This window comes from Carassius auratus, linkage group LG30F, assembly GCF_003368295.1.
Source record: "Carassius auratus strain Wakin linkage group LG30F, ASM336829v1, whole genome shotgun sequence".
NCBI lineage: Eukaryota > Metazoa > Chordata > Actinopteri > Cypriniformes > Cyprinidae > Carassius > Carassius auratus.
The window spans coordinates 4,996,613-5,019,028 of NC_039294.1; the positions used below are offsets into that span (position 1 = coordinate 4,996,613).

Here is a 22,416-nt window from a genome sequence, read left to right on the forward strand (position 1 = left end):
ATTTTGAAAATATGTACATGTATTTACATGCATATATTCATATAATTTGTATTATAAATATATAAACATAAAATATTTTGACTTAATTGCAAGGTGCACACATATATTATGTAAACAATGCGATGTGATTTATTGCAATTAATTAACAGCACAAATTTTAATACTGGGATGTACTCTTGCTTTTGTGATATTGCTTAAATAGTTTTGTTCATTGATCTTTATTTAGCTCAGCTTTCCTTCTCTTCCTCTTTCTTTCTTTCAATGCACAGCCTGTGCCGTTGTCTGCCAACGCTCTTCCTCCTGATGGCCCGAACTTCAACTTCAGCATGGAGAACCTGAGTTTTGACTTCAAAGACACGGACATGAAACGTCTGTCCATGGAGATCGAAAAGGAGAAGTGAGTGCAGCCTGTTTCAGGCATCAGTCCATCCTGATCACACTGTCCACACCTTTTGATCCAGTTACATCAACTGAGCCGGAGTCTGTCCTCTCTGCTGATACTCACCTGTGTGACGGGTTTTGTTTTTAAGTCCTTAAACTCCCTGACACCTTGTTTGTTTAGACAGTTCCACAATAATGACTCGTTTAGTTAGGCCAAATACTGTTTTAAAAAGCTAAAAAAACACAATATGAAGATGATTTATGAGAGTGATGACAGTGATGCTGTGGTTCTTAAATTATATTGATTGAATGAGTGTCCAATTGATCATAATCCTAAAGATCTTTTTGCTAAAAATCTATGCCCATTTTCAGTGTACAAAATGCATTACTGTTCAAAAGTTTGGGGAAGTTTGAGTAAGCAAGGTTGCATTAAATTGATTGAAAATGGCAATAAAGACATGCACAGTGTTACAAAAGCTTTATATTTCAAACAAATGCTTTACTTTTGAACTTTCTGTTCAACAATGAATGTGTCTGTTTCCACAGAAATATTAAGTCTCAACACTGATAATAAGAAATGTTTCTTGAGCAGCAAATCGGCATATTAGAATGATTTCTGAAGGATCATGTGACACTGAAGACTGGAGTAATGATGCTGAAAATTCAGCTTTGCCACAGGAATCAGGAATTCAAATTATATTAAGGAAATATCACAGGAATATATTACATTTGACAATATATTATCCAAGTTGTTTTGAATTGGAGTGATGGTTTTAACTGGGTTTTGATGAGCAAGAGACTAACATTTAGCTTGCCGACACCCAACTTTTGAACAGTAGTTTTAGTTTCCAACAAATGCCTGTTCACACCTAAACAAGGAAGTGACAAAAGGACAAAAATGGTGTGAATATGCCTTAAAACGGATGGAGACCAAGAGAGCAGCTTTGATACACAATGCGTCTGTCCTGTTTGGCAGGGTCGAGTATATGGAGAAGAGCAAACACCTTCAGGAGCAGCTAAATGAACTGAAGACCGAGATTGAGTCATTAAAGCTAAAGGAGAGAGAAACGCCTCTAGACATTCTACATAATGAGAACACTGAGAAAGGCACCAGCAAGCAGAGCAACTTTAAAAAGGTGGGTTAAATGCATTTTACACAAAGCCAGACATGGTACATGGTTTTAGATCATTAAAATTCATACTAAAGTCATGTTTAGCATGATGATCCAACTCTTTAACAGTGTAGATAACTCTGAATGCATGAAATAGCATTAGACCTCCCTTTTAAGTTTTCGCTGCTTACAACATACATGACTGTCCTTATTTCAACAGGTTGCTCTACAATGTTTGAATAATTCCTTACATACAGGTGCTTCTCAATGAATTAGAATGTTGTGGAAAAGTTCATTTACTTCAGTAATTCAACTCAAATTGTGAAACTTGTGTATTAAATAAATTCATTGCACACAGACTGACTTAGTTTAAGTCTTTGGTTATTTTAATTGTGATGGTTTTGGCTCACATTTTACAACAACCCACCAATTCACTATTTCAACAAATTAGATTATGGTGACATGCCACTCAGCTAATCAACTCAAAACACCTGCAAAGGTTTCCTGAGCCTTCAAAATGATCTCTCAGTTTGGTTCACTAGGCTACACAATCATGAGGAAGACTGCTGATCTGACAGTTGTCCAGAATCATTAGCGGCGTTTCCTCTGTCGGGCTAAAAGTGGGTGTGCTAGTGCGTGCCAGGGCCAGTCGCATTTCCACGGTCACTTATGGGGATTGATCGTGCCTCGTCTGGGTTATATGAAGTTGTTCCTGAGAGGCGTGCAAAGGGAGGGTTTTAGTGAAGAGCAGCAGAGCTTCAGGCTCGACTGTGGAAATGCAGCGCTATTCTGGCCTCGGTGCTACTGGCCCAAGGCTATTAGCCCTGCCCGGCCCTTTGTAAGCCCTGGCTCACACTGGCCCGACAGTGGAAAAGCGGCTATTGACACCCTTCACAAGGAGTGTAAGCCACAAACATTAATTACATTAATTGCCGATGTTTATAGGCTATTCACAGACTGCTGTATCAAAGCATGTTAACAGAAAGTTGAGTGGAAGGAAAAAGTGTGGAAGAAAAAGATGCACATCCAACTGAGAGAACTGCAACCTTATGAGGATTGTCAAGCAAAATCGATTTAAGAATTTGAGTGAACTTCACAAGGAATGGACTGAGGCTGTGTTCAAGACATCAAGAGCCACCACACACAGGCGTGTCAAGGAATTTGGCTACAGCTGTCTCATTCCTCTTGTTAAGCCACTCCTGAGGCATCTTACCTGGGCTAAGGAGAAAAACTGGGCTGTTGCCCAGTGGTCCAAATTCCTCTTTTCAGATGAGAGCAAGTTTTGTATTTCATTTGGAAACCAAGTTCCTAGAGTCTGGAGGAAGGGTGGAGAAACTCATTGCCCAAGTTGATGCACGATGACCAGCTTTTTGAAGATGCTAATTTCACTTTCCAGCAGAATTTGGCACCTACCCACACTGCCAAAATCACCAAAAGTTGGTTAAATAACCATGGTGTTGGTGTGCTTGGCTGGCCAGCAAACTCACCAGACCTGAATTGTCAAGTATTGATGGTATTATCAAGAAGAAAATGAGAAACAAGAGACCAAACAATACAGATGAGCTGAAGGCCACTGTCAAAGAAACCTGGGCTTCCATACCACCTCAGCAGAGTCACAAACTGATCCCCTCCACTCCCTGCTGAACTGAGGCAGTAATTAAAGTAAAAGGAGCCCCTACCAGGTATTGAGTAAATCTACAGTAAATGAACATACTTTCCAGAAGGCCAGCAATTCACTTAAAATCTTGTGTACTTATGAAGTATTCTAATTTCTTTGATGATGGGGTTTTTGTTAAATGTGAGCCAAAATCATCACAATTAAAAGAACCAAAGACTTCAGTCTGTGTGCATTGAATTTATTTAATACACAAGTTTCACAATTTGAGTTCAATTACTGAAATTATTTTCCACAACATTGTAATTTATTGAGAAGCACCTGTAAGATTTGAATTTGTCTGTTGTGTTTGAGATGGGTATAATTTTGTAATTTGACGTACAGGTTCACTAAACTCTTTAGCAGCCTTCGTTTTGTAGCACCATTTCTCAGAAGGGCTAGGTCCTATGAATATGATCTTAATCATACGGTTAGTCATGCTACTGAGTACCAGTAATCCCAAAATAATTTATTCATCTTCTTTCTGAAAGGTTCAGCTACGTTTTCATCAAGTCTTATGGAACGGTAGATTAAAGGCTCCATTTTAGCCATAGAATCTTTTCCTGCAGCGTGTGAAATTGTCTCATTAGAGGCACGCTAATTGATTCCTGTGTTGTGATCGGTTGTTTGGATGGATGGAGTGCCCTCCATGTGTTCAGTCAGTCTGCCTTGATGTGATCGTCTAATTGAAGCGGAGCTTGAGCAAATCCAGCCGGACACTTGGGAGGGAATGGCGTTACAGCTCTCGCACTAACAGCAGCTAGAAATCCAGCGTGGTTTTACACCCTTTGACAGCTGTTGTTTTCTTAGCCGATGTTGAGCCTGCATTAGAAGCATTAGGGACACTCTCCGACTCGTTGTAAATCACCATTGGTCAGGTAGTTTGAGCACTGGACCTTGGAGCAAAGTGACAAGGGTCACTGGCTTTCCAGGTCATACTGGTGGAATGATTAATGGCTGTGGCTGTGTTTTCTCCATAGTCTTGCTCGTCCCGCTGCTAGCTATATCCTGAGGGAAAGAGATGTAGTGAGAATGTCTTAATGCACTGACAGGCTCACCTGTTCCCTCAGTTGTGTATGTGGTAATCTATCAAAATCCCCAGCGAAGCGGCAGCACGCAAGTGTCCAAGCGCTCCTTTGTTAATTGCACTGAATTATGGATAAGTAGAAGTTAAAAGTCAATTAACCTGCAGAGACCCCCAACAAATTGATGTATTTTTCTGTCCTTTAAAGTGTTTTTTTAGGAAGCTACTGGATTTGGGAGAGGGATTAAAAAAAATTCACATAGTATACACTTCCGTTCAATACTAATACAGTACCGTTTTAATACTAATTAATAATTAAGAAATAAATACTTTTCAGCAAAGATCCTTTAAGACTTTATCAAAAATTACAGCTGTTTAGTAAAGATTTGTATAATAATAATTGTATAATTATTTTTCATAATAATATCAAAAATATCATAGTGGTTTTTTGAAGAGTCAACTACAACAACATTGGTATTCCAGGGTATTTCAAGGTGAGAGTCCTCATGCCTTAAATCCTTGCAGAATGATTCTTTAATAAAGCAGAAATGTACCATCTTCATATAGCATTAATTTCATCATTTTCCCATCTCTGTTTCTCTCTTCTGTCTCTTCTTGTTTGTTTACACCAGTTTTTCATGAGGGATTCTGTCTTAAAGTGTCATTTAACATCACTGTCAGTGAGTTCACACAGACTAGTGACAGTTGATCAGAGACACACACGCTCCCTCTCCTCTCTCTCTATTTCACTCTCTCTCTCTCGTTATGAATACTGCATGACTCCCAGGTATTGCCCGTCATACATGTCCAGTGCTTCTCATGGCATGAGCATAAATATTTAAAAACTATAGGTGCCTGTAGAATTTATTCTGTATTTAACTTCTTCATATCTTATTCCTCACATTAAGGCCAGTTAATGTATCAGGCAAATAACAATGTACAACAATTATTTGTTATTTTTAAAATATGATAATCAATGTTTATTTATTAATACATGCACTAATATTAATGGTTAACACATATTTGTTCATTGTGTGTGTGTGTGTGTGTGTGTGTGTGTATGTGTATATATATATATATATATATATATATATATATATATATATATATATATATATATATATATATATATATATATATATATATATATATATATATATATATATATAATCATTTCATCAATGATTAAATTAATTCTGAATTTTTTTATTTTAAATGTAAATATTGAAAGATCAGTACAAGTAGAAATGTATATTAATCAAAATTAATGGATTGTTTAGTGTTTTAATGTTAATGTGTCATTAAAAGCATTTTTATTGTTAAGCGTTGTTGCTAATTTCGACATTTAAATCATCTGCAATGTTTATTATGCTTATTTGAATCTTTTGGCAACACTAAAGCAGTTGTGCTGCATACTATGTTTTGGGAAATTGTAATAAATTAGGATTTCTTTGAAGTATATTAAGTTTGTAACATATGTCTTTGCTGTCACTTTTTTCGTCAATTTAATTGATTCTTGCTGAATAAAATTAATGATGTTTTTTTTTTTTTTTTTTTTTTTTATGTTACTGACCCCAAAAAATGTAAATGGCAATATGTGTATTTTAGTTACTGCAATTGTCACTTGATATAAATGAAATCATCAGTTTGGAGCTGAGCACAGTTGTTTATACCTCTCAATCTTCAATCTGTCTCCACAGCTCACTCTTCAGAGCACCAAATCCAGAGTGGCCTTCTTCCAGGAACTATAGCCATCCAGACACACTGGACTAGTGTTTGAATGTGTGTGTTTTTTTTTCACATTCCTGACAGGCTGTGACCCATTCCTGTATGATCTTAACACATTCTAGGGATGAAGAATGTACATGTGGCTAAAGTTTACATTACATTAAGAGGACCAAACCCTCATGTAAACAGAACTACACTGGGAAAAGAGCTTTTTAAACCACCGCACACACACTAACATAAACTCATTCACATACAGAAATGCACTACATGTTGTTTAGTCCCAATATCCTTTTGTCAGTGGGAGGTCAGAATCCAATTATGAAGACACTACGGTTAAGCAGTGTACACACACTGACTACATACAGTATTGTTCAAAATAATAGCAGTACAATGTGACTAACCAGAATAATCAAGGTTTTTAGTATATTTTTTATTGCTACGTGGCAAACAAGTTACCAGTAGGTTCAGTAGATTGTCAGAAAACAAACAAGACCCAGCATTCATGATATGCACGCTCTTAAGGCTGTGCAATTGGGCAATTAGTTGAAAGGGGTGTGTTCAAAAAAATAGCAGTGTCTACCTTTGACTGTACAAACTCAAAACTATTTTGTACAAACATTTTTTTTTTTCTGGGATCACTCCTGTGAATCACTAAACTAATATTTAGTTGTATGACCACAGTTTTTTAAAACTGCTTGACATCTGTGTGGCATGGAGTCAACCAACTTGTGGCACCTCTCAGCTGTTATTCCACTCCATGATTCTTTAACAACATTCCACAATTCATTCACATTTCTTGGTTTTGCTTCAGAAACAGCATTTTTGATATCACCCCACAAGTTCTCAATTGGATTAAGGTCTGGAGATTGGGCTGGCCACTCCATAACATTAATTTTGTTGGTTTGGAACCAAGACTTTGCCCGTTTACTAGTGTGTTTTGGGTCATTGTCTTGTTGAAACAACCATTTCAAGGGCATGTCCTCTTCAGCATAGGGCAACATGACCTCTTCAAGTATTTTAACATATGCAAACTGATCCATGATCCCTGGTATGCGATAAATAGGCCCAACACCATAGTAGGAGAAACATGCCCATATCATGATGCTTGCACCTCCATGCTTCACTGTCTTCACTGTGTACTGTGGCTTGAATTCAGAGTTTGGGGGTCGTCTCACAAACTGCCTGTGGCCCTTGGACCCAAAAAGAACAATTTTACTCTCATCAGTCCACAAAATGTTCCTCCATTTCTCTTTAGGCCAGTTGATGTGTTCTTTGGCAAATTGTAACCTCTTCTGCACATGCCTTTTTTTTAACAGAGGGACTTTGCGGGGGATTCTTGAAAATAGATTAGCTTCACACAGACGTCTTCTAACTGTCACAGTACTTACAGGTAACTCCAGACTGTCTTTGATCATCCTGGAGGTGATCATTGGCTGAGCCTTTGCCATTCTGGTTATTCTTCTATCCATTTTGATGGTTGTCTTCCGTTTTCTTCCACGTCTCTCTGGTTTTGCTCTCCATTTTAAGGCATTGGAGATCATTTTAGCTGAACAGCCTATCATTTTTTGCACCTCTTTATAGGTTTTCCCCTCTCTAATCAACTTTTTAATCAAAGTACGCTGTTCTTCTGAACAATGTCTTGAACGACCCATTTTCCTCAGCTTTCAAATGCATGTTCAACAAGTGTTGGCTTCATCCTTAAATAGGGGCCACCTGATTCACACCTGTTTCTTCACAAAATTGATGACCTCAGTGATTGAATGCCACACTGCTATTTTTTTGAACACACCCCTTCCAACTAATTCAACTAATTGCCCAATTGCACAGCCTTAAGAGCGTGCATATCATGAATGCTGGGTCTCATTTGTTTTCTGAGAATCTACTGAACCTACTGGTAACTTGTTTGCCACGTAGCAATAAAAAATATACGAAAAACCTTGATTATTCTGGTTAGTCACATTGTACTGCTATTATTTTGAACAATACTGTATATCTCTGCACTGCATCCTAAATTCATCTCTCCAGTTGCACAGCAGAAATCTCTGTCTCTCTCGATCAATATGTGTCAGAATAATTGGCTAAAGCAGTGGTATTGCACCCTTCTGTCGTATTAGTTCTGGAGTTTATTTTTTGGGGTCCAATATGGAGCTGTCTGGTCATTCATATAGGTTGTATTAAACCTAACTGCTGCAGTATAAAAGAGTTTACTTCCTCTGAGGATAGTTTAGCACAGGATATTTTAGGGCAAGAAAACCATTTGGGATCACACTATTTTGAAGACTATTACATATGAAATATATTTTTTAAACTGTTTGCTCTGTTTGAAATGTTTTACAATGTTTTAATACATTTGAATGTATTTTAGAAAATGTTGTGCTGAGGAATAAAAGAATGGAAATGATCTAAAATAATCTTTGGCGGACCTGTTTTTTATTTTTGTTTGTTTTTTTGGATGGATTACTGAAGTTCACACTTTGCTTTGAACATCTTCCTAGCTCTTTGAACATCTCTCTAGTATTGCATTTAAGGGCCCTATCATACATCCGGTGCAAGGCACAGTTCAAGTGTTTTTACTAGTTTCAGCCCGACTGTGTTTTCATTTTCCCGTCCTCCGCCGCATTGTTTAAATAGTGCATTGTGCATTGTTGGCGCATTGCTATTTTGAGGAACTGAAAAATAGAATGCGCCATAGACCAAGTCAAACCTGGTCTAAATTTTTGAGCATTATTATTTCTTTATTTAAAGAGCCCTTTAGTAATATGCGCCTCAAGGCAGGTGCACAATGCACGTACAGTTTGCTTACTACAGACACAGGGACATGCAGCAGCACACCAACATTTTAAAAAATGATATTCTGCCATGTAAATAGCGAACCTGCCATGGAACGAGCGCAACTGGCTTTTAAAGAAGATGGGAGATGAGACTCTGATTGGTTTATTGAACGTTATGCCCCAAAAACACCCATTATTTATTAAGAGAATAGGGACAACTCGTTTAGACCATGTGCCCAGGTGTGCTGACCATTTTCCTGCCATTAAACTAGCAAGAGTGGATTCGGGCATCTCCTGAGTGCACCTGCACCGAGCACTTTAGACCATGTGCTTGGATTGATAAAATAGGGCCCAAAGTGTGCAACCCTACCCACACCAACTGTGCCACAAACATGATTAATATTTCAAATCATGTGACTATTTTTCAGTGATCAGATTTACATTTTTCACCTGGTGGGTGATAAAATGGGCAAAAAAAGCCCTGCATTATGGCCACAAGCAAGATGCAGGATTAAGCACGACATCGACTGCTTACTTTATCATCAGTCTTGGTTCCAGAAAGGTTTTCGCATTAATTTGATCTTTTTGGAAAAAAATATTCCGTATTAAATTAAAGTAAATTAAAATGGGCACAAACAAAATCTAAGAAAAAGACAAAAGGACCATAGTTAAAGGCCTTTTCTTTTGGAACGAACAGTATAGGGCATTATTATGAAAGATATGTTGGTTTTGCTGAGGTTCGTGGGAGTGGGTGTTTGCTGGATGGTTGTCATTTCTATGTTAACAACTTTAGAAATTCCACTGTTTTAAAACTAATATTGAAATATTATGTGACTTCTAGAAATGCATACATTATTACTTAACTTCAGAGATCATTGTACATCTTTCTTAAAAGGTTTTTGTGTCATTGTTAAAAATCTATTTCTGTATGGAGAAAGTGAATGAAACGTTTACTCCCAGAACCCAACTGTTAAGCTTCACTGTGGGGATGTTCAACTTTTGGGATGTTTTTTTTATTTTGTGTGTGTGTGTTATGTGATTGTTTTGTGTGTGGATGTTTGAAAGGACAGAAATCTATTGTGGTTGGATTTTCTTCTTCTTAGGGAATGCTACGATCAATATAATCAGCCTGAAAATTAACAATTTGTATTTGTTACATAAAAGCTGCAACTATCTCAATTAAAGCATGAAGGATTAGTCAGTAAATTAGAATTCAGTATGACAAGTAATTCATTAGTTTAATAGCTCATTAAACTCAAAGCACTAAATATTGTGGAAATAGGAACAGTTTATGTATTTTAAACTCTTGTAGTTTTTTTTTTTTTTCCTAATGGCTGTATATGTATTATTTGTTACCAGTCAAGACAATGACTTTAATTTAGCTGGGCAGATGTCTAAGCTGTTTGCTTCATGTATCATATTTCCCATAATCCTCATTATCATTATCACAGCCTGAGACACAAACTCCCCAGCATTCATCAGTTTCTGGCCTTCCTCTATACAATGTCTGGATGTCTGGACGAGTGACAGCTGGTTCGAGGCATATCGACAGGCTGTCGCGGTCGAGAGAGGGATGTGCCTTAGGAGGTTACCGTGTCACCATGCGTCCCATCAGTCCTTGGGGCAGCAGATGGGGGCCTTGGAAGATAAAACTGCATCTGTAGGTGGTACCAAGGTGAAAAGAAGAATAGCAACTTTACTGAGGGTGAGAAAATCCGAGGCAGTGATAATCAATGGTGGCGTTTTGCCTTGGGGATTTATTATAGTTTTTTGATTGCAGCTTACTTGGATTACACAACATGCAGTTTGATTGCCCAGACTGTTCTCTAAGGGCAAGCTTGGTTTCTGATCACAAGATACCCTGACTTTAAAGGTGAAATGTGTTTTTATTTTTTATTTTATTTTTATAAATGCTTTCTTTACCAGTTTTATGTGCAGAGACCTCAATGAGGCATTTGTTCGTTGACTTGTGTTTTTAACATGAGCTTGCAGGTACATGCTCAATCTACACGCACTTCGATTCTACCTGTCCTGCAGAGGACAACGCCTGGATGAGTGCAAAAGTAAATATCTTCTGACCTCCAGGTACATCCATTATTGTAGTTTCCTACTTCATCTTCTGTTGCTTTATTGGCATTTTCCACCTCCTTTGACTAGATCTTAAAGGTATAGTCTCAGTTTAATACAAGCTAAGCTAAATTGACAGCAATGGAGAGAATGGGGCCAGTAAATGTAAAGGTTATTATCAGTCTTAATTTAATGTTATAGTAATGTTATACTATTGTAGTATTTATTGTTTTGAATTAGCTTTTGATTTTTAAATATTTTCTGTTTTAATCTTTGATTAACTTTAACTAACTTTTTTGTATTTCTTTTTAGTCCCCCCCCCACCCCTCCACATTTTAGGAGTTATTCAATTTGTAGAAACAATGTTCACTCAGTAATGGCTAGTATATTTCACAATAATTACAGAGAAATGGCAAATGTTGATAAAAGTGTGATATTTTGATATTTTATTCCTGTAGCTCAATTGGTAGAGCATTGCCTTATCAAGGTTGGAAGTTCGATTCCCCGGGAACAACCTGATAGGTAAAAATTGATAGCCTGAATGCACTGTAAGTCGCTTTGGATAAAAGCGTCTTCTAAATGCATAAATTGAAATTTTATTTTAATTTAATTTTGAAGTAGAAATAATGAAATAGAATTTTCTTGTAAAACATACTCGTCAATAGTTTTGTTTTATTGATGTTTATTCATATATCAAATCATAGATTTCAGTATTTGTATTTTTATTCTAGCTGTATTTCAGTTACCAAGAAACTATTTTAACAGTTTAAATAACAACACTGCTTATATATACTTTTTTTTTTTTTTTTTAATCACTTGCAGGAATTATACTGTTGAAAATTGTGAAATATTTGTGCTGTAAAGTTGTTCACGTTCAATCAAGAACACACACATAATGTTACCAAACATATATTTTCTGGCTGTACCATATTTTAAGATTTATGAGTTGGCCTTTTTCACTGTATCCCACATATTCTTCTCTTTTTTTTTTTTTTTTTTTTTGTGGTAATCAATATTATGCCACAAAATTTGGTTGTTTTGTTTCAGCTTACCTTGAACTTGCTCTTTCAGCTGCAATAACCACTTGGCAGCTACTAACCACATCTTATTAACAGCCACATAGGCATATATTACTGTATTCTAATTTCTTTAGGCTTGTATAACCTTGAAACTAAATCTCGAAACTTTTTTAAACTTTCACGAAAGGCTTTGACAAGCCAGCACTCCAAATTCACCTTTCTAGTAATTCTTTCTGGTGCTGCTGCAGAAATTACACACTTCACCTTTAATCTTCATAAAACATTATATAAAATATACTTCACCCTTCGTCAATGAGATACTGTAGTACTGTAGGCTGACTGGATTTCTTATTAGATGTCAGCACTTGTTTTTCACACAACGGGTTCTCCAATGTTACCTGAGATGCTAATGAATGACATTGAGTTCAGTGATTCATTTCTCTGCTTAAATTGTTTTAATAGGCTTCAGGTGACTTACAAATACCCCTTAACAGGATAGAGTGAAAGCATTGAGTAATTATGCTTTGTCCTCACGTCCATGCAACGCCTGCTTTGTTTTGTATTTGTGTCAATGGAAATAACAATAGGACATATCTCAAAGGACCTCCTGCAAAAAATCACTACCAGCCTTTGAGATGATGATCAATGGGGAGCATCAAGCCTGAGCGCGCACACTCACACGCTCCATAAATTCATGCAAATCATAACCATGCGACAGAATATGTTTGAATGTGGCGTGTGTTGAAATGTCAGGGGGTGTATAATCAGTTTAGTTCTTTTGTTCTCGCTTGCTTTGGGTTTATTGAACCATTATACCAAACTGTGGTTGGATGCTTTATTCTGATTGGCTGACAGACATTCCAGGGTCTTGATTAGTGTTCTGAAATGTTCTGTGTAATGCTATATTTACTGAGAACACAAAAATACATTTGTTGTATTTTCACTAAAAACTACTCAATTCAACTACTAAACATTTACATTTATGCATTTAGCAGACGCTTTTGTCCAAACCGACTTACAGTGCATCCAGGCTATACATTTTTTACCAGTATGGTAATGAACCAATAAACTACACTATTATTCACTACACACCCAACTATGATGACTTCCACTTCTGTAAACCTTGGAAGTGTCTAACTGTAAAACTGTTTTTAAACAGGACATTTTGTCTGTGTCTTAAGAAGGTGATTTTAGGGACATTAAATATATTTCAAAATGAGTAATATGACCTGTGGAATGTGGAAACTGTAATATAAGCAGAATTACTGAATCCTGAAAAATGACTGAATCGGAAATACTGAACCTGTGAGTTATTTTAAATTAATGCACTTTTGAAGTGTGACACAATTTTCAGTGTTTGAACATTCTGTTGTCAGTCGATGTCTTTACATATATTGGTTGTCCCCTTGTTTCTTCAGTGTGAAGACATCATGATCTGATATGTGATCCGTATCTGATGATCTGAGACTTGATCATGCATTGGTCACATACACACTAGCAAGGTTTAGGATTGACACTCGTACTGTATTTACTTGCAGAAGTGTGTGTGTGTGTGTGTGGAGTGATAATCGTAGTGATGGATGCGTGTCATTCCACTCACTTGATTCACTTAGTATTAAGAGTATGGATTAATTATTTGTCAAGTATTTATCAAAAACACAGTTATATAACACACTGTAACTGATTATCCTTCTTATATCATTCGTTGTGTCGTGCATCTTTATGGTAGCTACTAGCTGGTATGCTATTGTGTATAACGTTTACATATATAGTTTATTAAATAATCAATTAATAGTATACAATGCTATCAAATACATCATTGTAAGAAATATTATGTAGCCTACGTATATTAGCATATGCACTAATATTCAAAAGTTTGGGTCAGATTTTTTTTATTTTTAAGAAATTATAAAACACATTAAGTTTATCAGAACTTTCTATCAAAGAATCCTGAAAAAAAGTATCACAGTTTCCACAAAAATATTAAGCAGTACAACTGTTTTCAATAATAATAAATATTTAATAATATTGAGCAACAAATTATCATATTAGAATGATTTCAGAAGCATCATGTAACACTAAAGACTGGAGCAATGATGCTGAATATTCAGCTTTTTTTTTTGGTCAGGAATAAATTACATTTAAAAATATTTTAAAATGTTTCAAAATATTACTGTTTTCTGTTTATATATATATATATATATATATATATATATATATATATATATATATATATATATATATATACATATAAATATACTGTTTTTACTGTTTTCTGTTTATATATATATATATATATATATATTTTTTTTTTTTTTTTTTTTGATCAAACAAACTCAGTCTTGGAGAGCCTGTGAAACAAGAATAATAAGAATAAGAATAATAAGTATAAGAATAATAAAGTTAACCAACCCTGAAGTTTTGAGCAGCTAGTGACTAAAAATATCTACTTGGGAAGTGATGCACACTGGTTTTAATGTGCATTCTGGGAAGTGTATGATTCATTTCACTCAACCAATTTTCACACGGAGACAGTCTGGTGAGTCTCTCAGGGCAGTGTGCTTAAAGGGATAGTTCACCAAAAAAAGAAAATTCTGTCATTTAATTACTCTCTCATGTCGTTCAAATGCTGTAAGACCTTCGTTTATCTACGTACACAAATTAAGATATGTTTGATGCATTCTGAGAGCTCTCTGACTCTCCCATACACAGCAATGGTATTAACACTATCAAGGTCCAGAAACGCAAGTAGATCGGTAAAATAATCCGTGACATCAGGATATTTTAATCAGTAATTTTACAAAGCTATATGATAATACTTTTGGTAAGCAATGAAAAAAAAACGACTTTATTCAACAATTTGTCTTCTCCGCGTCACCCCCGCGCCATTTTGGAGAGTAATTTGTGTATGCTGTTCTGTATCAGCAGCGTCAAGTGGATATGTTGTTTTCGTTCAAATCAAAGCCAAAACAACATTTTCTGCATGACGCAGCTGACACAGAACAGCATGTGCTGTTTACATTCAGTGGATACTCTCCAAAATGGCGCTAGGGTGATTTGGAGGAGAAAAATTGTTGAATAAAGTCGTTATTTTTGTGTGTTTTTTGCATATAAAAAAAGTATTGTCGTAGCTTCATAAAATGAATGCTGAACCCCAGATGTCACATGGATTATTTTAATGATGTCCTTACTACGTTTCTGGACCTTAATCATGGTAGGATCCTTGCTGTCTATGGGACAGTGAGAGATCTTTTGGAATACATAAAAAAAATCATAATTTGTGTTCCGAAGATGAACAGAGGTCTTACAGGTTAAGAATGACATAAGGGTGAGTAATTAATGACTTTGGGTGAACTAACACTTAAATACTGAACTAGGAAGCGTAGTGAGAACTACCCAAGTTTTAATAGTTAAACTGCCGTTATATATTATTATTTAAAAATTTGGCAAAAATGGATTTTGGAAATGATGTACCATGTTAAATGTCCACATTTAGGATCTTTGTGTGCACATCTTTATAAATGAGGCTCCTGGTTTTTAAGTACTCAGATGAGGAGTGACAGCCATATTTAACTGTGTGTTTAAATGAGTTTGAAAATGAATTGGAGAGTGTTTGAAACTATGACAGCATCAAATCATTTAAGCGCTGACTCAAGCAGAGCGCTTTATCACTGTCTCTTTGTTCCATTATCTTCCCCATCCTCACGTCTTGCCCGTCTAGTACGGTGTCTGTCCGCCGATGGGTGGTGGACCAGGGGAAGTATTACCTGAGAGAAATCTCTCTGCGCTCATTAGGCTGTCCAATCACGGCAGGGTGGCCAATCAGTCTATTTTTAGTCCGCCGTTTTGCATTTCAGCCCATCAATCAAAAACCGACGCGGTCCACGCAGATGATTTTCCTAAGCTCTGAACAGTCGCGCATTAGAAAAACCCAATAAATCCAACAGTAACTTATGTTGATCTGTCAATTTATCAGCAGGGATAATTGATTCATGAGATTTTCATGAGGCAAATCAGATTTATTATGCAGCCCAGTTTTTAGCAGAGTAAGATTAAAATTATTTATATAAACTGCAATTAGCAGAGAAGTTTTTCTGAATTTCAGTATTTTAAATCATCTCAATTATTTCCAGGTCCATTAATGCACTTTTAATTTTTTTTCTTAATAGTTAATTCTAGTATTGCCCTTCATGTAATAGACTCAATCTCACCATATTTTAGTTTGACTAATGGTTACTGTATGTGTCACATCAGAATTGATTCAAAAATGCTTTTTAGGTTGCAGTGGTCTACAAGAAAGTAGAATTCAGATTAGTTCAAATTCAAAGGACTTCATGTTTTTAACAAGAAACCCTATTTTTTACGTTTTACTTTTTTTTTTTTTTTTTTTTTATATATAAGATAAATTCAAATAAACTGAGAATTTTGCATATGAACAGTGATGTACACATTCTTTTAAATTCATCGAGTTCTAAAATGATGGAATTAATAGATTATTGCATTCAGATTAGTCTGATATTTTGGTGACATTTTTGACTTGTTTAAAAAAATATAATAAGGTAATGTTAAAATTAATAACAATAATTGTTGATAACAATAAATTCTGTTGTTTCATTTAGTTTGGTCATTTATTTTTTCATATTATTTGAGTACAATAATTAGCTATATAAATATATCTATAATATGAAGTGTAAATCTTTTATATTTCTAAAGCTATTGATGTAATAATACATATAGGTAAGGCAGATTAATTCAGTTCAGTTTTCTATTCAAATAGCTTTATTGTTATGACGTTTAATTAATACAGTATTACCATCTGACTGATCTGTCTCTGTTCAGTTAGCTGTCTGTCGTTTATTTGATCTCTCTTTCCATGCTTGTTTGATCAGTCCATCTGTAGTTCTGGTAAACGTAACACTGTAATATCAATCTATAACTTACGGTATTTTTTTAACTTTCAGACAGTGCTATGTTAAGCCAGCATTCCAAAGCTTCTTTCATTTACTGCATTTTTCATGACAGTGGTGGTTAATACCAAGCTGCCACAAATGTGTTTTTACATTACATTTTTGTAAGAGTTCTCTAATATTTAATTTTGGAATTCTGGAGCGGTTTTTTACTGCTCCGGTCCTGCTAGGTGTTGATTAATGTATTAACACCCACCATTCAGTAATGTGTGTGTGTGCAGGCCTAAGATAAATGTATTATCCTTTCTGCCATTAGCTGCCACTAAATGAACAGAGAAGTCTGCATCATTATTACACGCTTCTCATTATAACATGAGTTTCAGTAATTAAATTTAACCATGAACCCTTCTCGGTGGAAGACTGTGTGCTCAAAAATACCTTAGTATCCTCATAACCCATCCAAATCTGAAACCGAGCAAACTACTGCACTGGGTAATGGATCACTGCTAAGGTGAACTTGAATGTATCCACAGAGCTGATTTTAAAGACAGATGCTCAATCTGTCCGTCAGCAGCAGTTGTCAACATTAATAATAATAAGAAATGTTTCTTAAGCAGTAAATCAGCATATTAGAATGATTTCTGAAGGATCATGCGACACTGAAGACTGGAGTAATGATGCTGAAAATTCAGCTTTGCATCACAGAAATAAATCACATTTTGAAATATATTATGATGGAAAACAATTATTTTAAGTTTAAATGATAATTCACAATATTATCGATTTTACTGTTTTAATTTGGTGTTTTTATGATTTTTCCTAAACATTTTTGAGGGCATCGAAAGACTTGTGTTTGATTTTCTGTCAGTTTATTGACATCTTTTTGACTTCAGAACTCATCCGCATGCTCTGTCACAGCTGTGATCAATAGCACAGAGAGGAGATAGGTAATCAGAATCGCAAGCATTTTGCGTCTTCCTAAAAACTGCTCAGTTCTCTTTCTGTCTTTTTAACCCCTCAACACAGTGGTTTTCTCGCCACATATGCACTTGTCTCATCAATGCAGGAAACAGCGCTCACGGTGTCACTGCTTGTCAGTATTTTCACCTCTCTATTTTTAGAGAAACGAATGACATCTAAAAACCACTGAGAGCCTCTCTTGCTTTTTTTGACGGCCTTGTTTTCTTCAAACCCCCACCCAGCCCTCGCTCAGTCCTCCTCTTCTCATACTCACATTCTTTCAACCTCAGCTAACTTGCTTTTCTGTCACACTGTCTACCTTTCATCCCTTGTGTTCCCCCTCTCTTCTTCCACCCTTCTTTTGTCTGTCTGTGTTGAGCATGACTCCATGACTTCCTTCATACTGTGTTGTGGCAGTCATGTCATTATGTTTGGCTCGACAAATACAACATACTGTTATTGTACATGCTGCAATTAAACCCTGATCCCTTCATTCAGAATCTATCCATCCATCCATTCGTCCGTCCATCCATCCATCCATCCATCCATCTATCTATCCATCGTTCTATATATCATTCTATCTATCATTCTATCTATCCATCCATCATATTGTTCTTTCATGTTACTACTCTGTTGTTCTTTTCTATTATTGTATACTATCACTATCAATCTATCGTTCAGTCTTTCCATTGTTCTATCATTCTGTCATTCTTTGTGTAATACCATTCTATCGATTGTTCTATTCATGACTCCATTTATTGGTTTATTTATTGGGTTTATTGATCTACCATTTTTTGTTCTATCTGTTTATTAATGTTTAACACAATTTTTTTCATTCTAGTTCTAGTTCTGCATGTATTCTCTTTTTGGTTTCTCTAGTTTTCATTCCTCAGTTTCATCATGTATTCCTTCCTTCCCTGCTTTTCTTCCTTCCCTCATTAGCGTCTTTTTCCTGTTTATTTCTCTCTTAAATCTTCTCTTCCCTCCCTCAGTCTGGTTTGGGTATGATCGTTGGTGATGTTTTCTATGAGGGAGTGTGTCATACTGCTTAATCACTGGAAAAAAAGGAGGGAAAGTTTGAGTTTGCCCCACTTTTCCATGTGCCAGTCAGGGAACTCTGCAGCTTTGACCTGGATTCTTTACAAGAGCCATCCGCCAGCCTTTCACGACTCAGAGAATCATTAGATAGAGTCTCTCTCTCTCTTTCCTCATTGTGTCTGTGTCTCTCTGGACTCTTGTTTTATTAACTGTGCCGTATCCATTGAGAAAATGAATAAAAACCTCAGCAATTAATTTTAAATAAACACATGAAAGGCAAAGAATTTCATAATTCACCTACATTCCCTCTGTCCTCACAGAACATCCTCCGCAGAGACTCCCGAGGCCAAGGATGGTGAGCCAAAGCGCAAAATATGCATAAGAGTACTGTTATTAGCACCTCTCCTCATCATGTATTAAGGCCTAATTAGACGATCACAGAGTCAACGCGTGCCGCGGGGGATTATTATGTCTGCCCTGATTCAGCGTCTTGTTTATCTGGATTTTAAAGAGAAAGCATGTTTATGAACCCATCAATGCAGCCTTTCCTAGCTGTGTGGGCAGGAAGCATTGTATAATGTATAAGTTTGGCTCATGAATTTTGATTAGCTGAGCTGGTGATAGGCCAAAGAAGTCTACCTGAAGAAAGCTGTTCGTTAGCATTTACATTGATCTCATTGGCTGTTTCTCAGCTGGTATCGAACTCCTTGGAATTCTGTGATGCATTTTATCTTTTATATTAAACATTAAATGTCATAACGGTTAGTCAATACATTGCCAAAAACATTGTTTGAATTTCATTTTGCCAACAGTCCACTGGGAGCCATAGAAAAGACTATTCCTCCACTACAGCTTAGTGGAAATGAGAAATATTGACTGTAATTGCCAGCATCTCCCAGTGGTGTTGGTGTACTGGCGAGGGACATGGGCCGACATTTATTTTGAACACATGAGTGGTTTTAATTATAACGGCATTTCATCAGGGCCTATCAGTGGCAAGACTAGTCAGGCTGAGCTTCACACCGGCATGATTAACACGCTCTTGTAAGGCAGTGTCTCTCTGCCGGCGCACCACCAAAACTTTGATCAGACCTCATCTATCTATTTTTGTTGTTCTTCTGTTCTCTATATTGATCATTATATTCATCCTTCTGTCCATCAGTCCATCATTAAGTCTGTTCATCCATTTTCTACCCTTCTACTCATCTGTCGTTCTATACTTTTACCCTTCTGTCATTTAATCTATGAAGAATAAATTCCATATCTAAATTTGTGCATATAAAAACAATGCTGTGAGATATACAAGTACAATACTTTATACTTTCGTATTTCATTGGTCACGCCTAATGTTCATAGAAAAGGACTCATACGTCAGAATGCTTTTCATAGACTTCAGTTCAGCATTCAACACCATCATCCCTCAACAGCTCATTTACAAACTGGTTCAGCTGGGGATCAACACTTCGCTGTGCAACTGGCTGTTAGACTTTCTGACTGGAAGACCTCAGGCAGTATGGGTCGGCAGCAACACATCCAGCACCATCATACTGAACACTGGGGCCCCCCATGGATGTGTGCTGAGCCCCCTCCTCTTCACTCTGCTGACCCACGACTGCACACCGTCATACAACTCTAACCTCTTTATTAAGTTTGTGGATGACATGACTGTGGTGGGTCTCATTAGCAACAGAGATGAGACAAACTACAGGAGCAAGGTGAGCCGCCTGGCTGGGTGGTGCAGTGACAACAATCTCTCTCTGAACGTGGAGATAATGAAGGAGATTGTTGTTGACTTCAGGAGAGTGCACACTCAGCATGCTCCTCTGACCATCAACAGTGCGACTGTGGAGACAGTGAGCAGCACCAAGTTCCTGGGACCTCTCCTGGACTGACAACACTGCAGCACTGGCCAATAAATCACAACAACATCTCTACTTCCTCTGCAAACTGAGAAGAGCCAGAGCCCCGCCCCTATCATGTACACCTTCTACAGAGGGAGCATCAAGAACGTTCTGATGAGCTGCATCACTGTGTAGTATGGCGCCTGCAATGCGTCCTGCCGGAAGATTCTAAAATTCATAGTGAGAGCAGCTGAGAAGATCATTGGTATCTCTCTCCCCTTTCTCCAGGACATTTATGGAACCCTCTGCATTGCAGGTGATCCCACACACCCGACACACAGCTTTCAGTCTGCTGCCATCAGGGAGGAGACTGTGGAGTCTCCAGGCCAGGACCAACAGACTGAAGGACAGCTTCATCCATCAGGCTGTCAGGAAGCTGAACTCACTCCCAAATTTGTCCCCTCCTTCTCTTTTCTGCCCCAGGCACCACAGAGCTATTTTCTTTTTGCACTACAATATTTTTTCTTTTTATCTGCACTTTTTGTTCACTTCACTGGTTTGCACTCTATCTGCCATGTCTCGCGCTGCCATGTCATGCTTTATTTAACTTTATTTTGATTTGTATTTTTTTTTACAAGCCCTTATTGTTTAGTGTATTGTATAGTTGTATTTTATATTTGATCTAGATTTTTATGCTCTACTGTTAGTGTTATCTTTATGCACTGAGGGTCTGAGAGTAATGCAATTTCAATTGACAATAAAGCAGACTTGACTTGACTTGTAATCCATGTTTACTGGAGTATATTTTTAAAAAATTTCTTAATAAAAGGGAAATATCTAGAAATATTTTAAATATTTATTTGTTAAAAAAATTAGCACCAAAGCACACAACAGTATTACTCATTGAAAAGACTGTTATATGAGACTGTCTCTCTCATAATTTCTTTCAATATCAACTGAAGACATGACCTCTACCTTAAGTCCTTCTCATTTTAATGAAGATTAACATGAACATTGTAGTGAAGCATCCTCAACTGGAGGTCTGTCTATGAGTGTTTGCTCTCTTTAAGTAATTGAGCATATTAGTTTAAGATACAGCATACTTATATTTTGGGGAAATGTGTTAAACTAAAATACAAAATGTAGTTTATTTCAAAGAAAGCACCAGCCTGAATTAGGTTCAAAACTCCTGCTGATTTCTTCTCTTAGGCCATTGGAATTACTTTCATTGCCTTTCAAATAAAAGAAAAGTTTTGCAATGTTTTGTTAAACTATGTGAGAGACGGTCGATATGGGCTGTGGAAAAACGCATTTCATGCTCTCTAGCTTCTAGCCTGCCAGGTAAAACTTCAGTGTGGTTTGCAATTACGGCTGTAATTCAATTGACACTTAATCACCTGCTGCAGAATGTAGCAATAGAGTTTGTGCTCTAAACCTGCAATCAAATCGCTGTGATTGTGAATTACGCAACATAGTACCACTAGAGCTCAACTCTCTTGAATTATTGGAGCTTGTCCTCCAAGAAAAATAGCCCAACACAGGGTATGAAAAGCCTGTTTTTGAATTTTTGCCTATGTATTAGATCAAATAATGTAACTGAGCACTGAGAAATATTGCATTTGAGACACTTGCAGCCTTCTGCAGTCTTTCAAAGCAAGTGAGAGAGTGATAGCTCATGCTTTGACATTGATATTGTATGACTGCTTCTCAAAAATCGGAAAGATATTCATGGTTTGCCGAATGGACTGTACTATCCTTTGAGAATCTTTTGCTCTTGGCTTCATTCAGACTTGTATGTTCAGCTGTCCAAATCTAATATTTGATTTGGAAAAACACTATTCTTATTTAAATATGTTGTGTCTTTATATTGTTCTTCAATGAAACATTTTAAGAGTAATTCAAAGCGCTACACTC

At 36.6% G+C, this 22,416-nt stretch overlaps 1 protein-coding gene across 1 annotated transcript in view; it reads left to right on the forward strand.

Annotated features, from left to right (window-relative positions):
• Positions 1-6,259, forward strand: part of nf2a (NF2, moesin-ezrin-radixin like (MERLIN) tumor suppressor a) — a 33,380-nt gene extending 27,121 nt beyond the window's left edge. The window contains exons 16-18 of the mRNA XM_026240718.1: positions 270-397; positions 1,358-1,517; positions 5,872-6,259. Of these exons, the coding sequence (XP_026096503.1) occupies positions 270-397; positions 1,358-1,517; positions 5,872-5,922 (339 nt within the window). The 3' untranslated portion in view covers positions 5,923-6,259. The remainder of the gene's footprint in view (positions 1-269; positions 398-1,357; positions 1,518-5,871) is intronic.
• The last annotated feature ends 16,157 nt before the right edge of the window (positions 6,260-22,416 follow it).